At 43.2% G+C, this 18,465-nt stretch overlaps 1 protein-coding gene across 5 annotated transcripts in view; it reads left to right on the top strand.

Moving 5' to 3' along the window:
* arfgef3 (ARFGEF family member 3) overlaps positions 1-18,465 on the top strand; it is a 90,289-nt gene that overhangs the window by 8,033 nt on the left and 63,791 nt on the right. For all 5 annotated transcript variants that reach the window (XM_042010348.1, XM_042010346.1, XM_042010347.1 and 2 more), the window contains exons 3-5: positions 10,864-10,945; positions 11,031-11,165; positions 11,275-11,343. In XM_042010348.1, coding sequence (XP_041866282.1) covers positions 10,864-10,945; positions 11,031-11,165; positions 11,275-11,343 — 286 coding nt within the window. The remainder of the gene's footprint in view (positions 1-10,863; positions 10,946-11,030; positions 11,166-11,274; positions 11,344-18,465) is intronic.

Below are 18,465 nucleotides of genomic sequence, written 5' to 3'. Positions count from 1 at the left end.
ACAGAGAAAGTACAGCATGTTTTATCAAAACGCTGGTTTTACCGGTTTTTAAACACAATTTAAAAACTTGTTTATAGTTTGAAGTCTGTACTGCCGGCAGATGGTGGAATGGAGGCTCAGCGTGGCGGCTACGTCATCTTAAATCGGGCATGCTATCTGGCGCCGGGGGGCAACATTCCTCTGAACCCAGATGGCGATCACAATACACTTCAGCCAAACGAGCCAAACCTTTTAAATAACATGTCTACTTCCTGTATTTGGTATTTGAAGCTGGTGTAGACCTGCATATGTAGGCGAACCGAGTCCTCTTCTTTGATTCCAATCATTCTGTTTGTGCTTTCACAATGCCCCAAATGAAGGAAATGGTCTCAGATGCTGTGAAGGCTCTTTTATGCTAGACGGAGAAGATGTCTACACAGACAGGTGGACAGTTTCATCCGTCTTCTTCATTGGTTATGCATGTAATTTGGTCCGTTTTCACGTAGCTTAGCTAACCGTCACTGGACGCAGAAGATGAAGCAACACTGGAAATCGTGGGGGCAGTGCCGAGCAGAATAGCTGACCAGGGAAAGAAAGAAACCATAGAAGAAGAAGAACAGGAAAGGATTTTAAAAAAGCAGAAGAAGAATGAAGACGAGCACAACAACTGTAGAAACTGTGTGAGCGTTTAAATAAAGACTGTATGCGAGTGTTTAGGGCGAGTTGGGCGTTTGGAATCAACTTTGCAGCGACACATTACCGTCACTAGATGGCGTCTGAATCTGACGTCGACTCATCAGTTAACTCTGAACTCAGTACTGCCCTCTAGTGGAGGAACTGACTTAACAACCATGTCAATGTGAAACATGCATGGAAGTATGATAGAACAGAATAGAATAAAATAGAATAGAATAGAATTATGAGGATGGTGACATACGTTTGAAATGTACATCTTTTTACACATGTGATGGAGCATAAATGGGCCTTTAGATGCACCAGTGCAACCAAAGCAGGAAGTTCGTCTGGAGTCCTGGAAACACACTGAACAGCCTGAACCTTAAATTCAAGGTGGTTTGAATTCAAACTGCTGATGTCCAAGCGAGTCGTATGATTTGAATAGATTAAAATGATCCAGTTACTCCTCATCTGATAATGCAAATGTTTAACATCGGCTCTGAAGCGGCTGTGGCCTGCCCGAGGTTTACAACGTTTCTGTGTTCCAGTTTAAACTGGTCATCAGCCTCATGCAGGTCGGCACCTTTTCACCTGGAAATCCACCGTGTTCCAGATGAGTCTGTGTGTAGTTGGAGTCTGTGTTGGATTCAGCTTGTTTCTCCATCTGTTTAGGGATGGTCTGATAACAGACAGGTTTAATCATTAGGTTCCAGCTTGTCTGGAATTAACTCCCATAGGTCTCTTTAATTTATCACCCTTCCAGGTCCTTAGAGGACACTGTCCTCCTTAGAGGACAGGCATTATATGGCAAATAACTGAATTTATGTTGTTGTTTTCCATTAAAACAACAACATCATGTCATCAAACTGGCATTTAACCCCTAAATGTTTGATTTTATTTCCAGTTATATAAAAGGAAAAAGTTAGGAACAAAAGGGAAAATGAAAGACTGGGATAAAGTAAAATAGAGTAAAATATTATCTCCATCACAGAAGGTTTGGAGAGGAAAGTCAGCAGCTTCCTTAGGAGGTGGCTGGGACTTCCTAGGAGCCCCATCAGCATCGCCCTCTATGGACAGAGCACCAAGCTTCAGCTGCCCCTGAAGTCACTTGAGGAGAAGTTTAAGGTGACAAGAGCAAGAGAGCTGATGACTCCGGCGACCCCAAGGTGGCCAGGCAGGGGTCATGGTGAAAACCAGGAGGAAGTGGAGAGCCGACGAAGCCGTTTTGCATATCGCGGATACGCCACAGAGCCCTGGTTGGAGCCATGACCCGAGGTACAGCTGGTCTGGGGACCTTTCCAATGCCACATTATGAGAAGGCCAAGGGGAAAGAAAGATGCAGATGGATCCGGGAGGAAGTGAGGTGGAGGAGCTGAGGACCAGTAGAGCTGTCAATAGCCGCAGGGTGCCTGGACATGGTGGCAGCTGGCCATCGACCGGAAGGTCACATGTACTGATCACTGGGGGGCAGAACCACAGCACATAAAGTTCCTTGTACAGGCAGTATATGACAATCTGCCCAGCACATCAGATCTCTTCATCTGGGGCAAAGTTCCCCAGATGGGGATGGGGAGCAGCAGCAGTCGGCCCTACCACACCACCCAGGCGATCGCCTTCCTAAAGGGTGGAGAACAGCTACGAAGAACTGCAGGAGTCAGAATCCCAGCAGGACTCCAGGCAACTGTACAGTCTGTGGTGCGGTCTGTTGACATGGAGAAACAGCTAAGTTCCCCCAGCACACCGTTGCCACCACCCTGAGGCCAGACATCCTCCTAGTTTCAAAGCATCATCCTGATGGAGCTGACGGTGCCGTGGAAGGACCGTCTGGGCGAGCCCCACGGGAGAAAGAGGACTAAATATGAAGAGCTGGTCATAGATTGCCACAAGCAGGGCTGGAAGGCAAAGTGCATGCCCACTGAGGTTGGGTGCAGAGTTACGGGCAATCACTCCATAAAACCTTGAGTGTTCTGGAGACGAGCCATTAAGAACATCACGGAGGAAGCAGAGAAAGCCTGGAGATGGCTCTGGATCAGGAGACGAGACCCATGAGGGGCAGCGAATGCCACCTGAACACAAGCCGGGTCTGATCACCCATGGCTGCACCCAGCTGCACCCAGAGCCTGCATGCACACACGATTTATTATTCAGCTGGATTTATGATTACTTGATTGATTCTGGGTTTGTTTTGATTTACCTCGAGCTGTTCAGTCATGAGAAGGAAAGTCAGCGCCAGAAGAAAATACAGATGACACAGCAGCAAGGATTGTTTGGAGCTACATCACAGCTCAGCAGCATTTAGTTGCATTTCATCAGACGATGTAAAAACTTCAGATTTAAGCGACAGGAACAGAATGAAAAATATTCATCCTGTTTAAGGTGACCAACATGCTGCAGAGAACCATAGCAATGACTTTACAACCTGCTGAAAGCCAACCTGACTGAGTATGATCCAGATTTTGGTCTCATCCCATCAGATATGATGATGATGACGATGATGATGATGCCAGCTTGTTTGGAGACATTTGCAGCAGCTGAAGTGAATCACAGCTTAGTCACTAAGATGAAATGAAGCATTCAGGGGAGGGAAGAAGGCTGGCCACACAACAATGACTTAAATCTGCAAACATTTACACTCCCCATCCACCTGTTCAACTTCCTGTTAACACACATATCCAACCAGCCAATCACACGGCAGCATGGAGTCATGTAGACGTGGTGAAGACGACTTGATGAAATTCAAGCTGAGCATCAGGATGAGGAAGAAAGAGGATTTAAGAGACTTTGAACGTTTCATGGTTGTAGGTCTGAGTATTTACTGGGATTTCCATCCACAACCATCTCCAGGGTTTCCAGAGATGGTCTGAAGAAGAGAAAACATCCAGAGCAGCAGTTGTCTGGACCAGGATGCAGCAGAAGACACACCGGGTGCCTCCTGCCAGCTAAGAACAGGAAACTGAGGCTACAATTCACACACACTCACCAACACTGGACAATAGAAGATGGAGAAACGTTGCTGGTCTGATGAGTCTCCATTTCAGCTCCACATTCAGATGCTCGGCTCAGAATCTGCTGGAAACATCATGAAAACATGGATCCATCCTGCCTTGGATCAACGCTTCAGGCTGCTGCTGGTGTAATGGTGGGGGGAGATTTTCTTGGTCCACTTTGGGCCCCTTAGTACCAACGTGGCCTGGTTTAACCAGCACAGCCTACCTGAGTATTGTTGCTGACCATGTCCATCCCTTTATGACCACAGTGGAGCATCTTCTGATGCTACTTCCAGCAGGATAATGCACCATGTCACAAAGCTCAGATCATCTCCACCTGCTTTCTAGAACATGACGATGAGTTCACTGGACTCCAACGGCCTCCACAGCCACCAGATCTCAGTCCAGTAGAGCAGCTTTGGGATGTGGTGGAACGGGAGATTCTCATCATGGATGCAGCCGACAAACCTGCAGCAACTGTGTGATGCTGTCATGTTAATATGGAGAAAACCTCTGAGGAAGGTTTCCACCACCTGCTTCATCTATCACACCAGGATTAAAAAGGTCCGACCCGGTACTAGAAGTATTTCCTATTAACCCTTTAACCTCCATCAGGTCTCCCTGAGCTCCATCTCCTCCACCAGCAGCGGTGGTGTGTAGCTCTGTGGGGTAAATGTGATGGATATTTTAACCTTTAGCTGATTTACGGAAGTTTTCCAGCATTTCTATCCCGTCCAGGAGGTTTACAATCCAGCCACTAAATTTATTCAGAGACTCTATCTGGTAAATCCACAATGATCCATGATAACAGCATTATTTATCACATTTCACCATAAAAACATCACCATCACTACTATGTTGCTAAGAGACCTCTATTTAGACCTGGACATGATGATGAAGCCACTTCCTGTCAGACTTTCCACCAATCAGAGAGCTTAGATTGACGGTAACGTCCAATCAGGAGCAGCCAAAGATCAACCAGTGAGCAGAAAGTTCTATGTGTGTGTGAAAAGAAGAAAAATAATGCTCCTCTATGGCTGGAATAAAGCCAAGAAGACGTTTCTGATGCACGGTGGCGCCACAAAGCAGCTGAGCTGGAGTTGGTTTAGTGAGGATAGCAGGTAAATAGTAGCAGGAATAACTGGAAATGAGGAAAAAGTGGAAACATGGAAATAGTTTCTGTTGTGTGTTTGTTTCAATAACAATATTTTTTCTCCTGAAAGCCAAGACTTGAGAGAACGATGAGATGAGAAAAGGTTTGGTCACTGTTGATCTGTGTGTTATTTCTACAAAGTTCTGTTAGTGATAAATTCTGCTTTCTTCTTCTGGTCGACCTTTATGCTGCTATATCTATTCATACATTCATTTTACATCATTTTACCTCCCAGTCTGACAGCTGCTACACACTGGTTTATACTGGGATTAAAAGCTGTTACAGACTGGTTTATACTGGGATTAAAAGCTGCTACAGACTGGTTTATACTGGGATTAAAAGCTGCTACACACTGGTTTATACTGGGATTAAAAGCTGTTACAGACTGGTTTATACTGGGATTAAAAGCTGGTACAGACTGGTTTATACTGGGATTAAAAGCTGCTACACACTGGTTTATACTGGGATTAAAAGCTGCTACACACTGGTTTATACTGGGATTAAAAACTGCTACACACTGGTTTATACTGGGATTAAAAGCTGTTACAGACTGGTTTATACTGGGATTAAAGCTGCTACAGACTGGTTTATACTGGGATTAAAAGCTGCTACACACTGGTTTATACTGGGATTAAAAGCTGTTACAGACTGGTTTATACTGGGATTAAAAGCTGCTACAAACTGGTTTATACTGGGATTAAAAGCTGTTACAGACTGGTTTATACTGGGATTAAAAGCTGTTACAGACTGGTTTATACTGGTATTAAAAGCTGCTACAGACTGGTTTATACTGGGATTAAAAGCTGTTACAGACTGGTTTATACTGGGATTAAAAGCAGCTACAGACTGGTTTATACTGGGATTAAAAGCTGCTACAGACTGGTTTATACTGGGATTAAAAGCTGTTACAGACTGGTTTATACTGGGATTAAAAGCTGTTACAGACTGGTTTATACTGGGATTAATAGCTGCTACAGACTGGTTTATACTGGGATTAAAAGCTGCTACACACTGGTTTATACTGGGATTAAAAGCTGCTACATACTGGTTTATACTGGGATTAAGAGCTGTTACAGACTGGTTTATACTGGGATTAAAAGCTGCTACATACTGGTTTATACTGGGATTAAGAGCTGCTACAGACTGGTTTATACTGGGATTAAAAGCTGCTACACACTGGTTTATACTTGGATTAAAAGCTGCTACAGACTGGTTTATACTGGGATTAAAAGCTGTTACAGACTGGTTTGTACTGGGATTAAAAGCTGCTACACACTGGTTTATACTGGGATTGAAAGCTGCTACAGACTGGTTTATACTTGGATTAAAAGCTGTTACAGACTGGTTTGTACTGGGATTAAAAGCTGCTACAGACTGGTTTATACTGTGATTAAAAGCTGCTACACACTGGTTTATACTGGGATTAAAAGCTGCTACAGACTGGTTTATACTGGGATTAAAAGCTGTTACAGACTGGTTTGTACTGGGATTAAAAGCTGCTACAGACTGGTTTATACTGGGATTAAAAGCTGCTACAGACTGGTTTATACTTGGATTAAAAGCTGCTACACACTGGTTTATACTGGGATTAAAAGCTGCTACACACTGGTTTATACTTGGATTAAAAGCTGCTACAGACTGCTTTATACTGGGATTAAAAGCTGTTACAGACTGGTTTGTACTGGGATTAAAAGGTGCTACAGACTGGTTTATACTGGGATTAAAAGCTGCTACAGACTGGTTTATACTGGGATTAAAAGCTGCTACAGACTGGTTTATACTGGGATTAAAAGCTGCTACAGACTGGTTTATACTGGGATTAAAAGCTGCTACAGACTGGTTTATACTGGGATTAAAAGCTGCTACACACTGGTTTATACTGGGATTAAAAGCTGTTACAGACTGGTTTATACTGGGATTAAAAGCTGTTACAGACTGGTTTATACTGGGATTAAAAGCTGCTACACACTGGTTTATACTGGGATTAAAAGCTGCTACACACTGGTTTATACTGGGATTAAAAACTGCTACACACTGGTTTATACTGGGATTAAAAGCTGTTACAGACTGGTTTATACTGGGATTAAAGCTGCTACAGACTGGTTTATACTGGGATTAAAAGCTGCTACACACTGGTTTATACTGGGATTAAAAGCTGTTACAGACTGGTTTATACTGGGATTAAAAGCTGCTACAAACTGGTTTATACTGGGATTAAAAGCTGTTACAGACTGGTTTATACTGGGATTAAAAGCTGTTACAGACTGGTTTATACTGGTATTAAAAGCTGCTACAGACTGGTTTATACTGGGATTAAAAGCTGTTACAGACTGGTTTATACTGGGATTAAAAGCAGCTACAGACTGGTTTATACTGGGATTAAAAGCTTCTACAGACTGGTTTATACTGGGATTAAAAGCTGTTACAGACTGGTTTATACTGGGATTAAAAGCTGTTACAGACTGGTTTATACTGGGATTAATAGCTGCTACAGACTGGTTTATACTGGGATTAAAAGCTGCTACACACTGGTTTATACTGGGATTAAAAGCTGCTACATACTGGTTTATACTGGGATTAAGAGCTGTTACAGACTGGTTTATACTGGGATTAAATGCTGCTACACACTGGTTTATACTGGGATTAAAAGCTGCTACATACTGGTTTATACTGGGATTAAGAGCTGTTACAGACTGGTTTATACTGGGATTAAAAGCTGCTACATACTGGTTTATACTGGGATTAAAAGCTGCTACACACTGGTTTATACTTGGATTAAAAGCTGCTACAGACTGGTTTATACTGGGATTAAAAGCTGTTACAGACTGGTTTGTACTGGGATTAAAAGCTGCTACACACTGGTTTATACTGGGATTGAAAGCTGCTACAGACTGGTTTATACTTGGATTAAAAGCTGTTACAGACTGGTTTGTACTGGGATTAAAAGCTGCTACAGACTGGTTTATACTGGGATTAAAAGCTGCTACACACTGGTTTATACTGGGATTAAAAGCTGCTACAGACTGGTTTATACTGGGATTAAAAGCTGTTACAGACTGGTTTGTACTGGGATTAAAAGCTGCTACAGACTGGTTTATACTGGGATTAAAAGCTGCTACAGACTGGTTTATACTTGGATTAAAAGCTGCTACACACTGGTTTATACTGGGATTAAAAGCTGCTACACACTGGTTTATACTTGGATTAAAAGCTGCTACAGACTGCTTTATACTGGGATTAAAAGCTGTTACAGACTGGTTTGTACTGGGATTAAAAGGTGCTACAGACTGGTTTATACTGGGATTAAAAGCTGCTACACACTGGTTTATACTGGGATTAAAAGCTGCTACAGACTGGTTTATACTTGGATTAAAAGCTGCTACAGACTGGTTTATACTGGGATTAAAAGCTGTTACAGACTGGTTTATACTGGGATTAAGAGCTGCTACAGACTGGTTTATACTGGGATTAAAAGCTGCTACAGACTGGTTTATACTGGGATTAAAAGCTGTTACAGACTGGTTTGTACTGGGATTAAAAGCTGCTACACACTGGTTTATACTTGGATTAAAAGCTGCTACAGACTGGTTTATACTGGGATTAAAAGCTGCTACAGACTGGTTTATACTTGGATTAAAAGCTGCTACAGACTGGTTTATACTGGGATTAAAAGCTGTTACAGACTGGTTTGTACTGGGATTAAAAGCTGCTACACACTGGTTTATACTTGGATTAAAAGCTGCTACAGACTGGTTTATACTGGGATTAAAAGCTGCTACAAACTGGTTTATACTGGGATTAAAAGCTGTTACACACTGGTTTATACTGGGATTAAAAGCTGCTACACACTGGTTTATACTGGGATTTAAAGCTGCTACAAACTGGTTTATACTGGGATTAAAAGCTGTTACAGACTGGTTTGTACTGGGATTAAAAGCTGCTACACACTGGTTTATACTGGGATTAAAAGCTGCTACATACTGGTTTATACTGGGATTAAGAGCTGTTACAGACTGGTTTATACTGGGATTAAAAGCTGCTACAGACTGGTTTATACTGGGATTAAAAGCTGCTACAGACTGGTTTATACTGGGATTAAAAGCTGTTACAGACTGGTTTATACTGGGATTAAAAGCTGTTACACACTGGTTTATACTGGGATTAAAAGCTGTTACAGACTGGTTTATACTGGGAATAAAAACTGTTACACACTGGTTTATACTGGGATTAAAAGCTGTTACAGACTGGTTTATACTGGGATTAAAAGCTGTTACAGACTGGTTTATACTGGGATTAAAAGCTGCTACATACTGGTTTATACTGGGATTAAAAGCTGCTACAGACTGGTTTATACTGGGATTAAAAGCTGTTACAGACTGGTTTATACTGGGATTAAAAGCTGCTACATACTGGTTTATACTGGGATTAAAAACTGCTACAGACTGGTTTATACTGGGATTAAAAGCTGCTACATACTGGTTTATACTGGGATTAAGAGCTGTTACAGACTGGTTTATACTGGGATTAAAAGCTGCTACAGACTGGTTTATACTGGGATTAAAAGCTGTTACAGACTGGTTTATACTGGGATTAAAAGCTGTTACATACTGGTTTATACTGGGATTAAAAGCTGCTACATACTGGTTTATACTGGGATTAAAAGCTGCTACAGACTGGTTTATACTGGGATTAAAAGCTGTTACAGACTGGTTTATACTGGGATTAAAAGCTGTTACAGACTGGTTTATACTGGGATTAAAAGCTGCTACAGACTGGTTTATACTGGGATTAAAAGCTGCTACAGACTGGTTTATACTGGGATTAAAAGCTGCTACAGACTGGTTTATACTGGGATTAAAAGCTGCTACATACTGGTTTATACTGGGATTAAAATCTGTTACAGACTGGTTTATACTGGGATTAAAAACTGCTACAGACTGGTTTATACTGGGATTAAAAGCTGTTACACACTGGTTTATACTGGGATTAAAAGCTGCTACACACTGGTTTATACTGGGATTAAAAGCTGCTACAGACTGGTTTATACTGGGATTAAAAGCTGCTACAGACTGGTTTATACTGGGATTAAAAGCTGTTACAGACTGGTTTATACTGGGATTAAAAGCTGCTACAGACTGGTTTATACTGGGATTAAGAGCTGTTACAGACTGGTTTATACTGGGATTAAAAGCTGCTACAGACTGGTTTATACTGGGATTAAAAGCTGTTACAGACTGGTTTATACTGGGATTAAAAGCTGTTACACACTGGTTTATACTGGGATTAAAAGCTGTTACAGACTGGTTTATACTGGGATTAAAAGCTGCTACATACTGGTTTATACTGGGATTAAGAGCTGTTACAGACTGGTTTATACTGGGATTAAAAGCTGCTACATACTGGTTTATACTGGGATTAAGAGCTGCTACAGACTGGTTTATACTGGGATTAAAAGCTGCTACTCACTGGTTTATACTGGGATTAAAAGCTGCTACAGACTGGTTTGTACTGGGATTAAAAGCTGCTACAGACTGGTTTATACTGGGATTAAAAGCTGCTACAGACTGATTTGTACTGGGATTAAAAGCTGCTACAGACTGGTTTATACTGGGATTAAAAGCTGCTACAGACTGGTTTGTACTGGGATTAAAAGCTGTTACAGACTGGTTTATACTGGGATTAAAAGCTGTTACAGACTGGTTTATACTGGGATTAAAAGCTGCTACAGACTGGTTTATACTGGGATTAAAAGCTGCTACACACTGGTTTATAGTGAAATGATCCAGGACAATACTGCCTGAAATGCATGGATTTGCTGGCCTGTGATTGGATGATTACCACGTTAGCATAATTGGATCGGGTGTACCTGTGGATGTTTCTCTGGTTCATCCTGTGTTCTGACAAATGCTTCCAACCCCAAATTGTTGGATAGTTTTTGGGATAATATATTTATGAAATTTGTGATTGTGACAGTTCACGTCGGGGTTTTCTCTGCGATGATCATTTTTCAGTCATATTTCGTTTCTTGGTTGCCAGTTTAGATTTGCTGTAAATGTGTTTTGTGTACAGAGAGCGCTGTCTGCTGCCTCTCCAGATGGCTCTGGAATCTAAAAACACCAAACTGGGACAGACTGCTCTCCTTGGCATGCAGGTACAGAAAGAAAATCCACTGATTCTCCTTCTCTGGCTCAATGTGAAGTCAAAACTGAAGCTCTGTGGGTTTTTTTGTCCTTCAGAAGCTCCTGTGTGACGACCGGCTTGTGGGTGGCGTCGCTGTGGAGGTGCTGGAGAAACAGCTGCTTTACCAGATGTTGGAGGCCATCAGAGTCACCCCGTCTCTCCATGAAGACTTGCAGGTGGAAGTCATGAAGGTAAAAATCAGATTCTCCCCAGAGCCTTTAAACTGTGTCCCTCCATGTCATTGAGAGCAACAGAGTTCAGTCTTCTAGATGAAACGGTGTGTCTCTGGTGTGTGTGCAGGTCCTGCTGTGCATCACTTACTCACCAAACTTTGACATAAATGGCGACTCCATCCTGCGGATTGCTCGGGTAAGTCGGCCAGAGATGGTTTTCTGCTTCCTTATCTGTTATTTGGAAACTAATTTAGCTTCACTGCTGTTCAGAAGTTCCAGAGGTTCCTTTTTTAGCTGGATGAAAGTTCCTCAAAAACAATGAAGACTTAAAATATTAATTTTTTTTACATGCAAATAATTTTATCTGTCTTAAGTGAGCAACTGTGTTGTGAAAATAATCTTTATAAATGATGCTGCAACACAGCCAAAAAAGACAAAGTTTTATAGATTCTCCAATCAGTAGAACATTAAATACCAGTGAGGGTGTCAGGGTTGGGTATAAAAGCGTCCATAGCAGTCTTTCCATCAGGAATGGGTCATGGCTCAACAATCATGTAAGAAACGTCAATAAATTACAAAAAAAGAGAATTATAACGTGTTTGCCCCTCTGAGACAAATGAAGTGTCTAAGTGGGTATTTGATAAAGCAGCAGAAATGAACCCTATTCTATTCTATTCTATTCTACAGTCATTTAGCAGATGCTTTCACTTACATTTGAGAGGAAGAACAACACAAGCAAGAATTCAAACAAGATGGACGTCATAATTAAGTGGTCGTCAGACCGCTTTGAGTCCAGGTTGAACCAGGTGCTGTCATGTAGCGCTAGAGGCAGTTCATATAATATTTTTTCTCTTTGTAAGTCATTTTGTTTAAATACAAGATCACGATTTCATCAAACAGCATCAACTTGGGCATAAGTGCAGCAGCTTCTTCAGTACCTGGTTGAGCCAAAGAGCTGGACAAATCTTTCTAACTCATTCTGAGTAGAAGAGTTAAGCTAAGTGTGGAAATGCTCCTTAAACAACTGAGTCTTTAGCTTGCTTTTAAAAGTGGATAAGGACTCTGCGGATCGGATGGAGTTTGGTAGATCGTTCCACCACCGGGAACAACAGAGGAGAAGAGTCTAGCTACTGATGTGGCGCCACCTTGTGGTGGGAGCACTAGGCGTCTTTCACTGGCAGAACGTAACTGTGGAGGGAGTGTAGCTCTGGATTAAGGAGTGGAGATAGAGGGAGAGTAGTTCTGGATTAAGGAGTGGAGGTAGAGGGAGTGTAGCTCTGGATTAAGGAGTGGAGGTAGAGGGAGTGTAGCTCTGGATTAAGGAGTGGAGGTAGAGGGAGTGTAGCTCTGGATTAAGGAGTGGAGGTAGAGGGAGTGTAGCTCTGGATTAAGGAGTGGAGGTAGAGGGAGAGTAGCTCTGGATTAAGGAGTGGAGATAGAGGGAGAGTAGCTCTGGATTAAGGAGTGGAGGTAGAGGGAGTGTAGCTCTGGATTAAGGAGTGGAGGTAGAGGGAGAGTAGCTCTGGATTAAGGAGTGGAGGGAGAGGGAGAGTAGCTCTGGATTAAGGAGTGGAGGTAGAGGGAGAGTAGCTCTGGATTAAGGAGTGGAGGTAGAGGGAGTGTAGCTCTGGATTAAGGAGTGGAGGTAGAGGGAGTGTAGCTCTGGATTAAGGAGTGGAGGTAGAGGGAGAGTAGCTCTGGATTAAGGAGTGGAGGTAGAGGGAGTGTATCTCTGGATTAAGGAGTGGAGGTAGAGGGAGAGTAGCTCTGGATTAAGGAGTGGAGGTAGAGGGAGTGTAGCTCTGGATTAAGGAGTGGAGGTAGAGGGAGAGTAGCTCTGGATTAAGGAGTGGAGGTAGAGGGAGAGTAGCTCTGGATTAAGGAGTGGAGGTAGAGGGAGTGTAGCTCTGGATTAAGGAGTGGAGGTAGAGGGAGAGTAGCTCTGGATTAAGGAGTGGAGGTAGAGGGAGAGTAGCTCTGGATTAAGGAGTGGAGGTAGAGGGAGAGTAGCTCTGGATTAAGGAGTGGAGATAGAGGGAGAGTAGCTCTGGATTAAGGAGTGGAGGTAGAGGGAGTGTAGCTCTGGATTAAGGAGTGGAGGTAGAGGGAGTGTAGCTCTGGACTTCACAACGAAGCTGACATGGCGTCTGGTGTTGCGTCTGGTGTTCTCATGGCTCAAGAAACTAAGACTGAATTCACTGTGGTTACTCTAAAAAACAATAATAAAATCATTTCTGACCTGCAAGACGATGTTCGCCGGCTCTCTGCGGAGTTACAGGAGAAAGAAGGACTTATTTCCAAACTTATGGACGTGGCATGTAGTCAGCACAAGCGCCTGGCCTCAGCGCTGCCTACTATGACACAGTTGTTTGGGATCGATCCACTGGTCCACGGCCCTCTTCGTGCTCAACTCCAAAGCAGCAGTTGGATGAAGAGGTTATCGTCCGCGGGAGTAGGAGATTGGTCGGGGTTCGGAATCCCGGCTTGAGCCTCTCCAATCGCTACGCGGCCCTTGCCACGGACTCACCGGTTTCCCCAGCTGCTGCTTCAGCGGCACAGGTGCTTCCCGACCAGGAGTCCTCCTTGGAGTTCCCGGCTCTGTCGAGAAGTGATCCTGGCTGTCCACGGGTTCCGACTGCGGGTGTACCTCGTAGTGTCACTTCGCCAGATCTGGATGATATACCGCCAAGTCCTGTGTGTAATGCTCCGCCGACATCAGAGTCGCTCCAGTCCGCAAAATCCACCAGAGAATCGCAATGCCGCCGTACTAAGTCTTCTGCTCGGAGGAGGTTTCTCAAGGAGGCTGTTCTGAGGCGGTCCAGTGGCCTCCCCTCTCGGACACCTCCAGTGACCGAGCCGCCCAGTCCCGTGGCTGTTCTTGCTCCGTCAGATGATCCGCCTCAGCCTGACAACTGCCTGGACCAACAACAACATGGCAGTTCATCCAGCACCAAGGTACCACCACACTCTCCCTCCCTGCCTCGTCCACTCTTTGTCCCGTCCACACTTATAGTTGGTGACTCCATCATTAGAAACATTCGCTTTTTCAATGCAGTCACTCACTGTGTTCCTGGAGCCACAGTACCAATTTTATTGAAGCAACTCCCATCTCTCCTCAACTCTATCCCGGACACAATCCATAGGGTAGTTGTCCATGTTGGTACGAATGACACCACACACCAGCAATCCGAAATAACTAAGAAGGATTTCCGTGAACTTTTTTCTCTCCTTCGTTCCCACGGATTATCCGTGTTTGTCTCTGGCCCTATCCCAACTCTTCACCGGGGCAGTGGCAGGTTCAGCAGAATCTTGTCACTTAATACATGGCTCCAGTTCACGTGCAGATCTCTTAACATGTGTTTTATTGATAGTTTTAATCTGTTCTGGGGGCGTTCGTCTTTATTTCGCTCAGACGGTTTGCATCCCAACAAGCTTGGTAGCCGTTTGTTAGCGGCTAATCTGCAACACGCCGTGCAGGTTTTCCCACGTGATTGACTATTTACACCACACACCCCCTCAGCACATGCTTCTTCATTGCCTGACACCATAACACTCAACCGGCCCTTTAGCGCCCCCTGTATGCCTGACGCACTACAAACGCGTCCCATAATAATTATCAACCACAACACCCTACCTGCACCATTGAGCACTGTATCCCCTGCCAGCGCCCCCTATCTGTTCCACTTGGCATCACCACCCACACCTGTGTCTCTCCCCATACAGTCCATAATCACGAACAGAACACAGATACTCAGTAAAAAGTCCCACAGAAACCCTGCTAACCTCACGTCAATACAGACACTCAACAGGCCACCCAACACACACCCGGTTTCTAAGGACACTCATCCTGGTCCCCTGAATATGGCCCTACTGAACGTCAGATCACTTTTAAATAAGTCCTTTCTTATAAATGACCTGATTTTAGACAACAGCATTGACTGTATGTTTTTAACAGAGACATGGCTCAGCACAGATGCTCCCATCACCCTAATTGAAGCATCACCACATAATAACATGTTCACACATACGGCCAGGAAAGGCAGAAAGGGTGGTGGGACAGCCTCTATCCTGTCATCTTCCATTGGTTTTAAAGACATTTTGTTTGATGAATACTCCTCTTTTGAATATCACACCACTGTTATTAGCAGCCCACCTGTCCTTGGAGTAACGGTATATAGACCTCCTGGAAGGTGCTCATCATTCATAACAGACTTTTCAGAGCTGCTTTCAATCATTCACAACCAGTATGAGAGGATTGTTATTTTAGGTGATTTTAATTTGCACATAGATAATCAGTCTGACTCTTTCTCCCAGGACTTTTTAAATCTTTTAGACTGTATGAATTTTACCCAGCATGTCAGAGTACCCATGCACAACAAGGGCCACACATTAGACCTTGTTATTACTTATGGACTATCTACTAACATAACATCAGTTGTTGATTTAGGTATTTCTGACCATTTCTGTGTCTTTTTTAAGGTTGAAGGTTTTATGAAACAAGCTATCCCTGAACAGACCATTAGGAAACGCTGTCTTAATGCTGAAGTAGCTGCAAACTTTACTGATCAACTTCACAGCGCCCCAGCTTTTATTTCCCCCTCATCCTGTGATTTTATTGTTGACCATTTTAACAGTAAATTACGTGCTACCCTGGACAAAGTGGCCCCACTAAAACTGAAGAAAGTAACAACAAAACCAGCTCCTCCCTGGAAAACTGAAGATATCAAAAAGTTAAAAAGGAACTGCAGAATAGCAGAGCGGAGGTGGCGAAAAAGCAAACTAACAATAAATTATCAAATTCTACATGAACACTTATGTATTTACAACAAAGCTGTTAGAATATCAAGACAGGCCCACTTCTCCAAACTCATAACTGACAATAAAAACAAACCACGTGTTCTCTTCTCCACCATCAACCGCCTAATTAACCCTGTTTTTAACAATCCTGCTGGTACACCCACTGATGCCAGGTGTGAGGAGTTTGCAGCCCACGTCACAGATAAAATAGAGAAAATCAGATCTGACCTGTGTCAACATCATATTGTAGATTTTAAACGGTCTGGGGCTTTGTTTACTTGTGAGGAAACACTGGAGAGTTTTGCCCTGGTTGATGCAGCAATGCTTAGGGATGTTGTTTCACAGTTAAGATCTGCAACTTGTTTTTTAGATCCCATCCCTACTGCCTTTTTTAAAACTGTCTATGGCTCTTGTGAGGAGGATTTGCTGAGCATTGTGAATTGCTCTCTCCAGACGGGCGTCTTCCCTTCCTCCCTAAAGACAGCCGTGGTGACCCCTGTTCTGAAGAAGAGCGATTTAGAAGCCTCAGTCCTCAACAACTACAGACCAGTATCCAACCTGTCGTTTTTAAGCAAAATTTTAGAGAAATCTGTTTTTTATCAGTTAAATTATTTTTTAATCTCACACAATAAATTTGAGAAGTTTCAGTCAGGTTTTAGGACCAATCACAGCACTGAGACGGCACTGGTCAAGGTTGTGAGTGACCTTAGGCTCAATACTGACATGAAAAAACTCTCTGTCTTAGTGGTGCTTGACCTTAGCGCAGCCTTTGACACGGTTGACCACACTATTCTTTTAAACAGACTCCATGACATGGTTGGCCTCACTGGTACTGTTTTTAACTGGTTTAAATCCTATCTAACAGAAAGAGAGTTCTTTGTTAGCATGAAGGAATCCTCGTCCAAGAGCTATAGACTGACCTGTGGTGTACCCCAAGGCTCAGTTTTAGGCCCCACCCTTTTTAATCTTTACATGCTTCCTCTTGGTGATGTCATCAGGAGACACGGCATAAATTTCCACAGCTATGCTGATGACACACAGTTATATGTTGCCGTGACTCCTGATGAACACGGGCCCATTGATGCCTTGTTAGATTGTATTTTAGATATCAGAGGGTGGATGGCAGAAAACTTCTTGCAGCTCAACCAGGACAAAACAGAAGTTTTATTGATTGGACCTGAAGCTGAGAGAGAGAAACTGGAGGCCAAGCTGAAAACAGTAGCACTCAACCATTTTAATCAAGTAAAAAAGCTGGGAGTGATTTTAGATGCAGATCTCAGTTTTAAGCCGCATATTAAAAACATAACTAAGACTGCTTTTTATCATCTAAAGAACATCTCGCGCATCAGGCCGTTTCTCTCTCGAGCCAGTGCAGAGACACTGATTCATGCTTTTATCACATCAAGATTAGATTACTGCAATGCTCTTCTTTCTGGTCTTCCAAAGAAGTACCTGAACCAGTTGCAGCTTGTACAGAACGCAGCTGCACGTCTGTTGGCAAAGACCAGAAAGAGGGCCCACATTACACCCATTTTAAAGTCTCTGCACTGGCTCCCCGTCAGCTTCAGAATTGATTTTAAGATTCTTTTATTGGTTTTTAAGTCTCTTAATGGTCTTAGCCCACCTTATTTATCTGATTTGCTTTTATCTTATGAGCCCACTAGACCCCTCAGGTCCTCTGGTACTGGCCTTTTAACTGTTCCCAGAGTAAAAACAAAAACCCACGACGAGTCCTCCTTTTGTTTCTACGGCCCTCGTATGTGGAACAGCCTGCCTGAGGACGTGAGGGGAGCACCTAGTGTGGATATCTTTAAAAACAGACTCAAGACCCACCTTTTTAGTTTAGCATTTTAATCATTTCTTTTATTATTACTATTGTATTTATTCATCTCTTTATTCTTAACACACAGGCTGTATTCAGCTTCTATTTATTTATCATTTATGTATTTGTTTTATCATTCTGATTCTCTTATTTCACGGGTTCTTTTATTTTATGGGTCTTAGCAATATTACTATTACTTTTATATCCAGGGTTGGTTTTTAGATTGTTTTAGATTTGGTTTTACAGTGTTTTATCTCAGTGTTTCCCCACACCACTAGACCCCAGAATTTATGACAGCGTTTCCTTGGTCCTTTTAACTTGCTTTTATCCTCTGTGATGTGTGTGTGTGTTTGATGGGAAGTGGTGGGGGGTGGGCTTGCTGCTATTGGGTTGGGGTTCTGGGGGATTTTACTCTCTGTAAAGCACCTTGAGTTCCTATTTCTATGTATGAAAGGTGCTATATAAATAAAGTTTGATTTGATTTGATTGATTTGATTAAGGAGTGGAGGGAGAGGGAGAGTAGCTCTGGATTAAGGAGCGGAGGTAGAGGGAGTGTAGCTCTGGATTAAGGAGTGGAGGTAGAGGGAGTGTAGCTCTGGATTAAGGAGTGGAGGTAGAGGGAGTGTAGCTCTGGATTAAGGAGTGGAGGGAGAGGGAGAGTAGCTCTGGATTAAGGAGTGGAGGTAGAGGGAGTGTAGC

This window comes from Melanotaenia boesemani, chromosome 16, assembly GCF_017639745.1.
Source record: "Melanotaenia boesemani isolate fMelBoe1 chromosome 16, fMelBoe1.pri, whole genome shotgun sequence".
In the NCBI taxonomy this organism is placed as follows: domain Eukaryota; kingdom Metazoa; phylum Chordata; class Actinopteri; order Atheriniformes; family Melanotaeniidae; genus Melanotaenia; species Melanotaenia boesemani.
The sequence above is the reverse complement of the archived record's forward strand: the minus strand, read 5'-3'. Positions and strand labels throughout refer to the sequence as shown.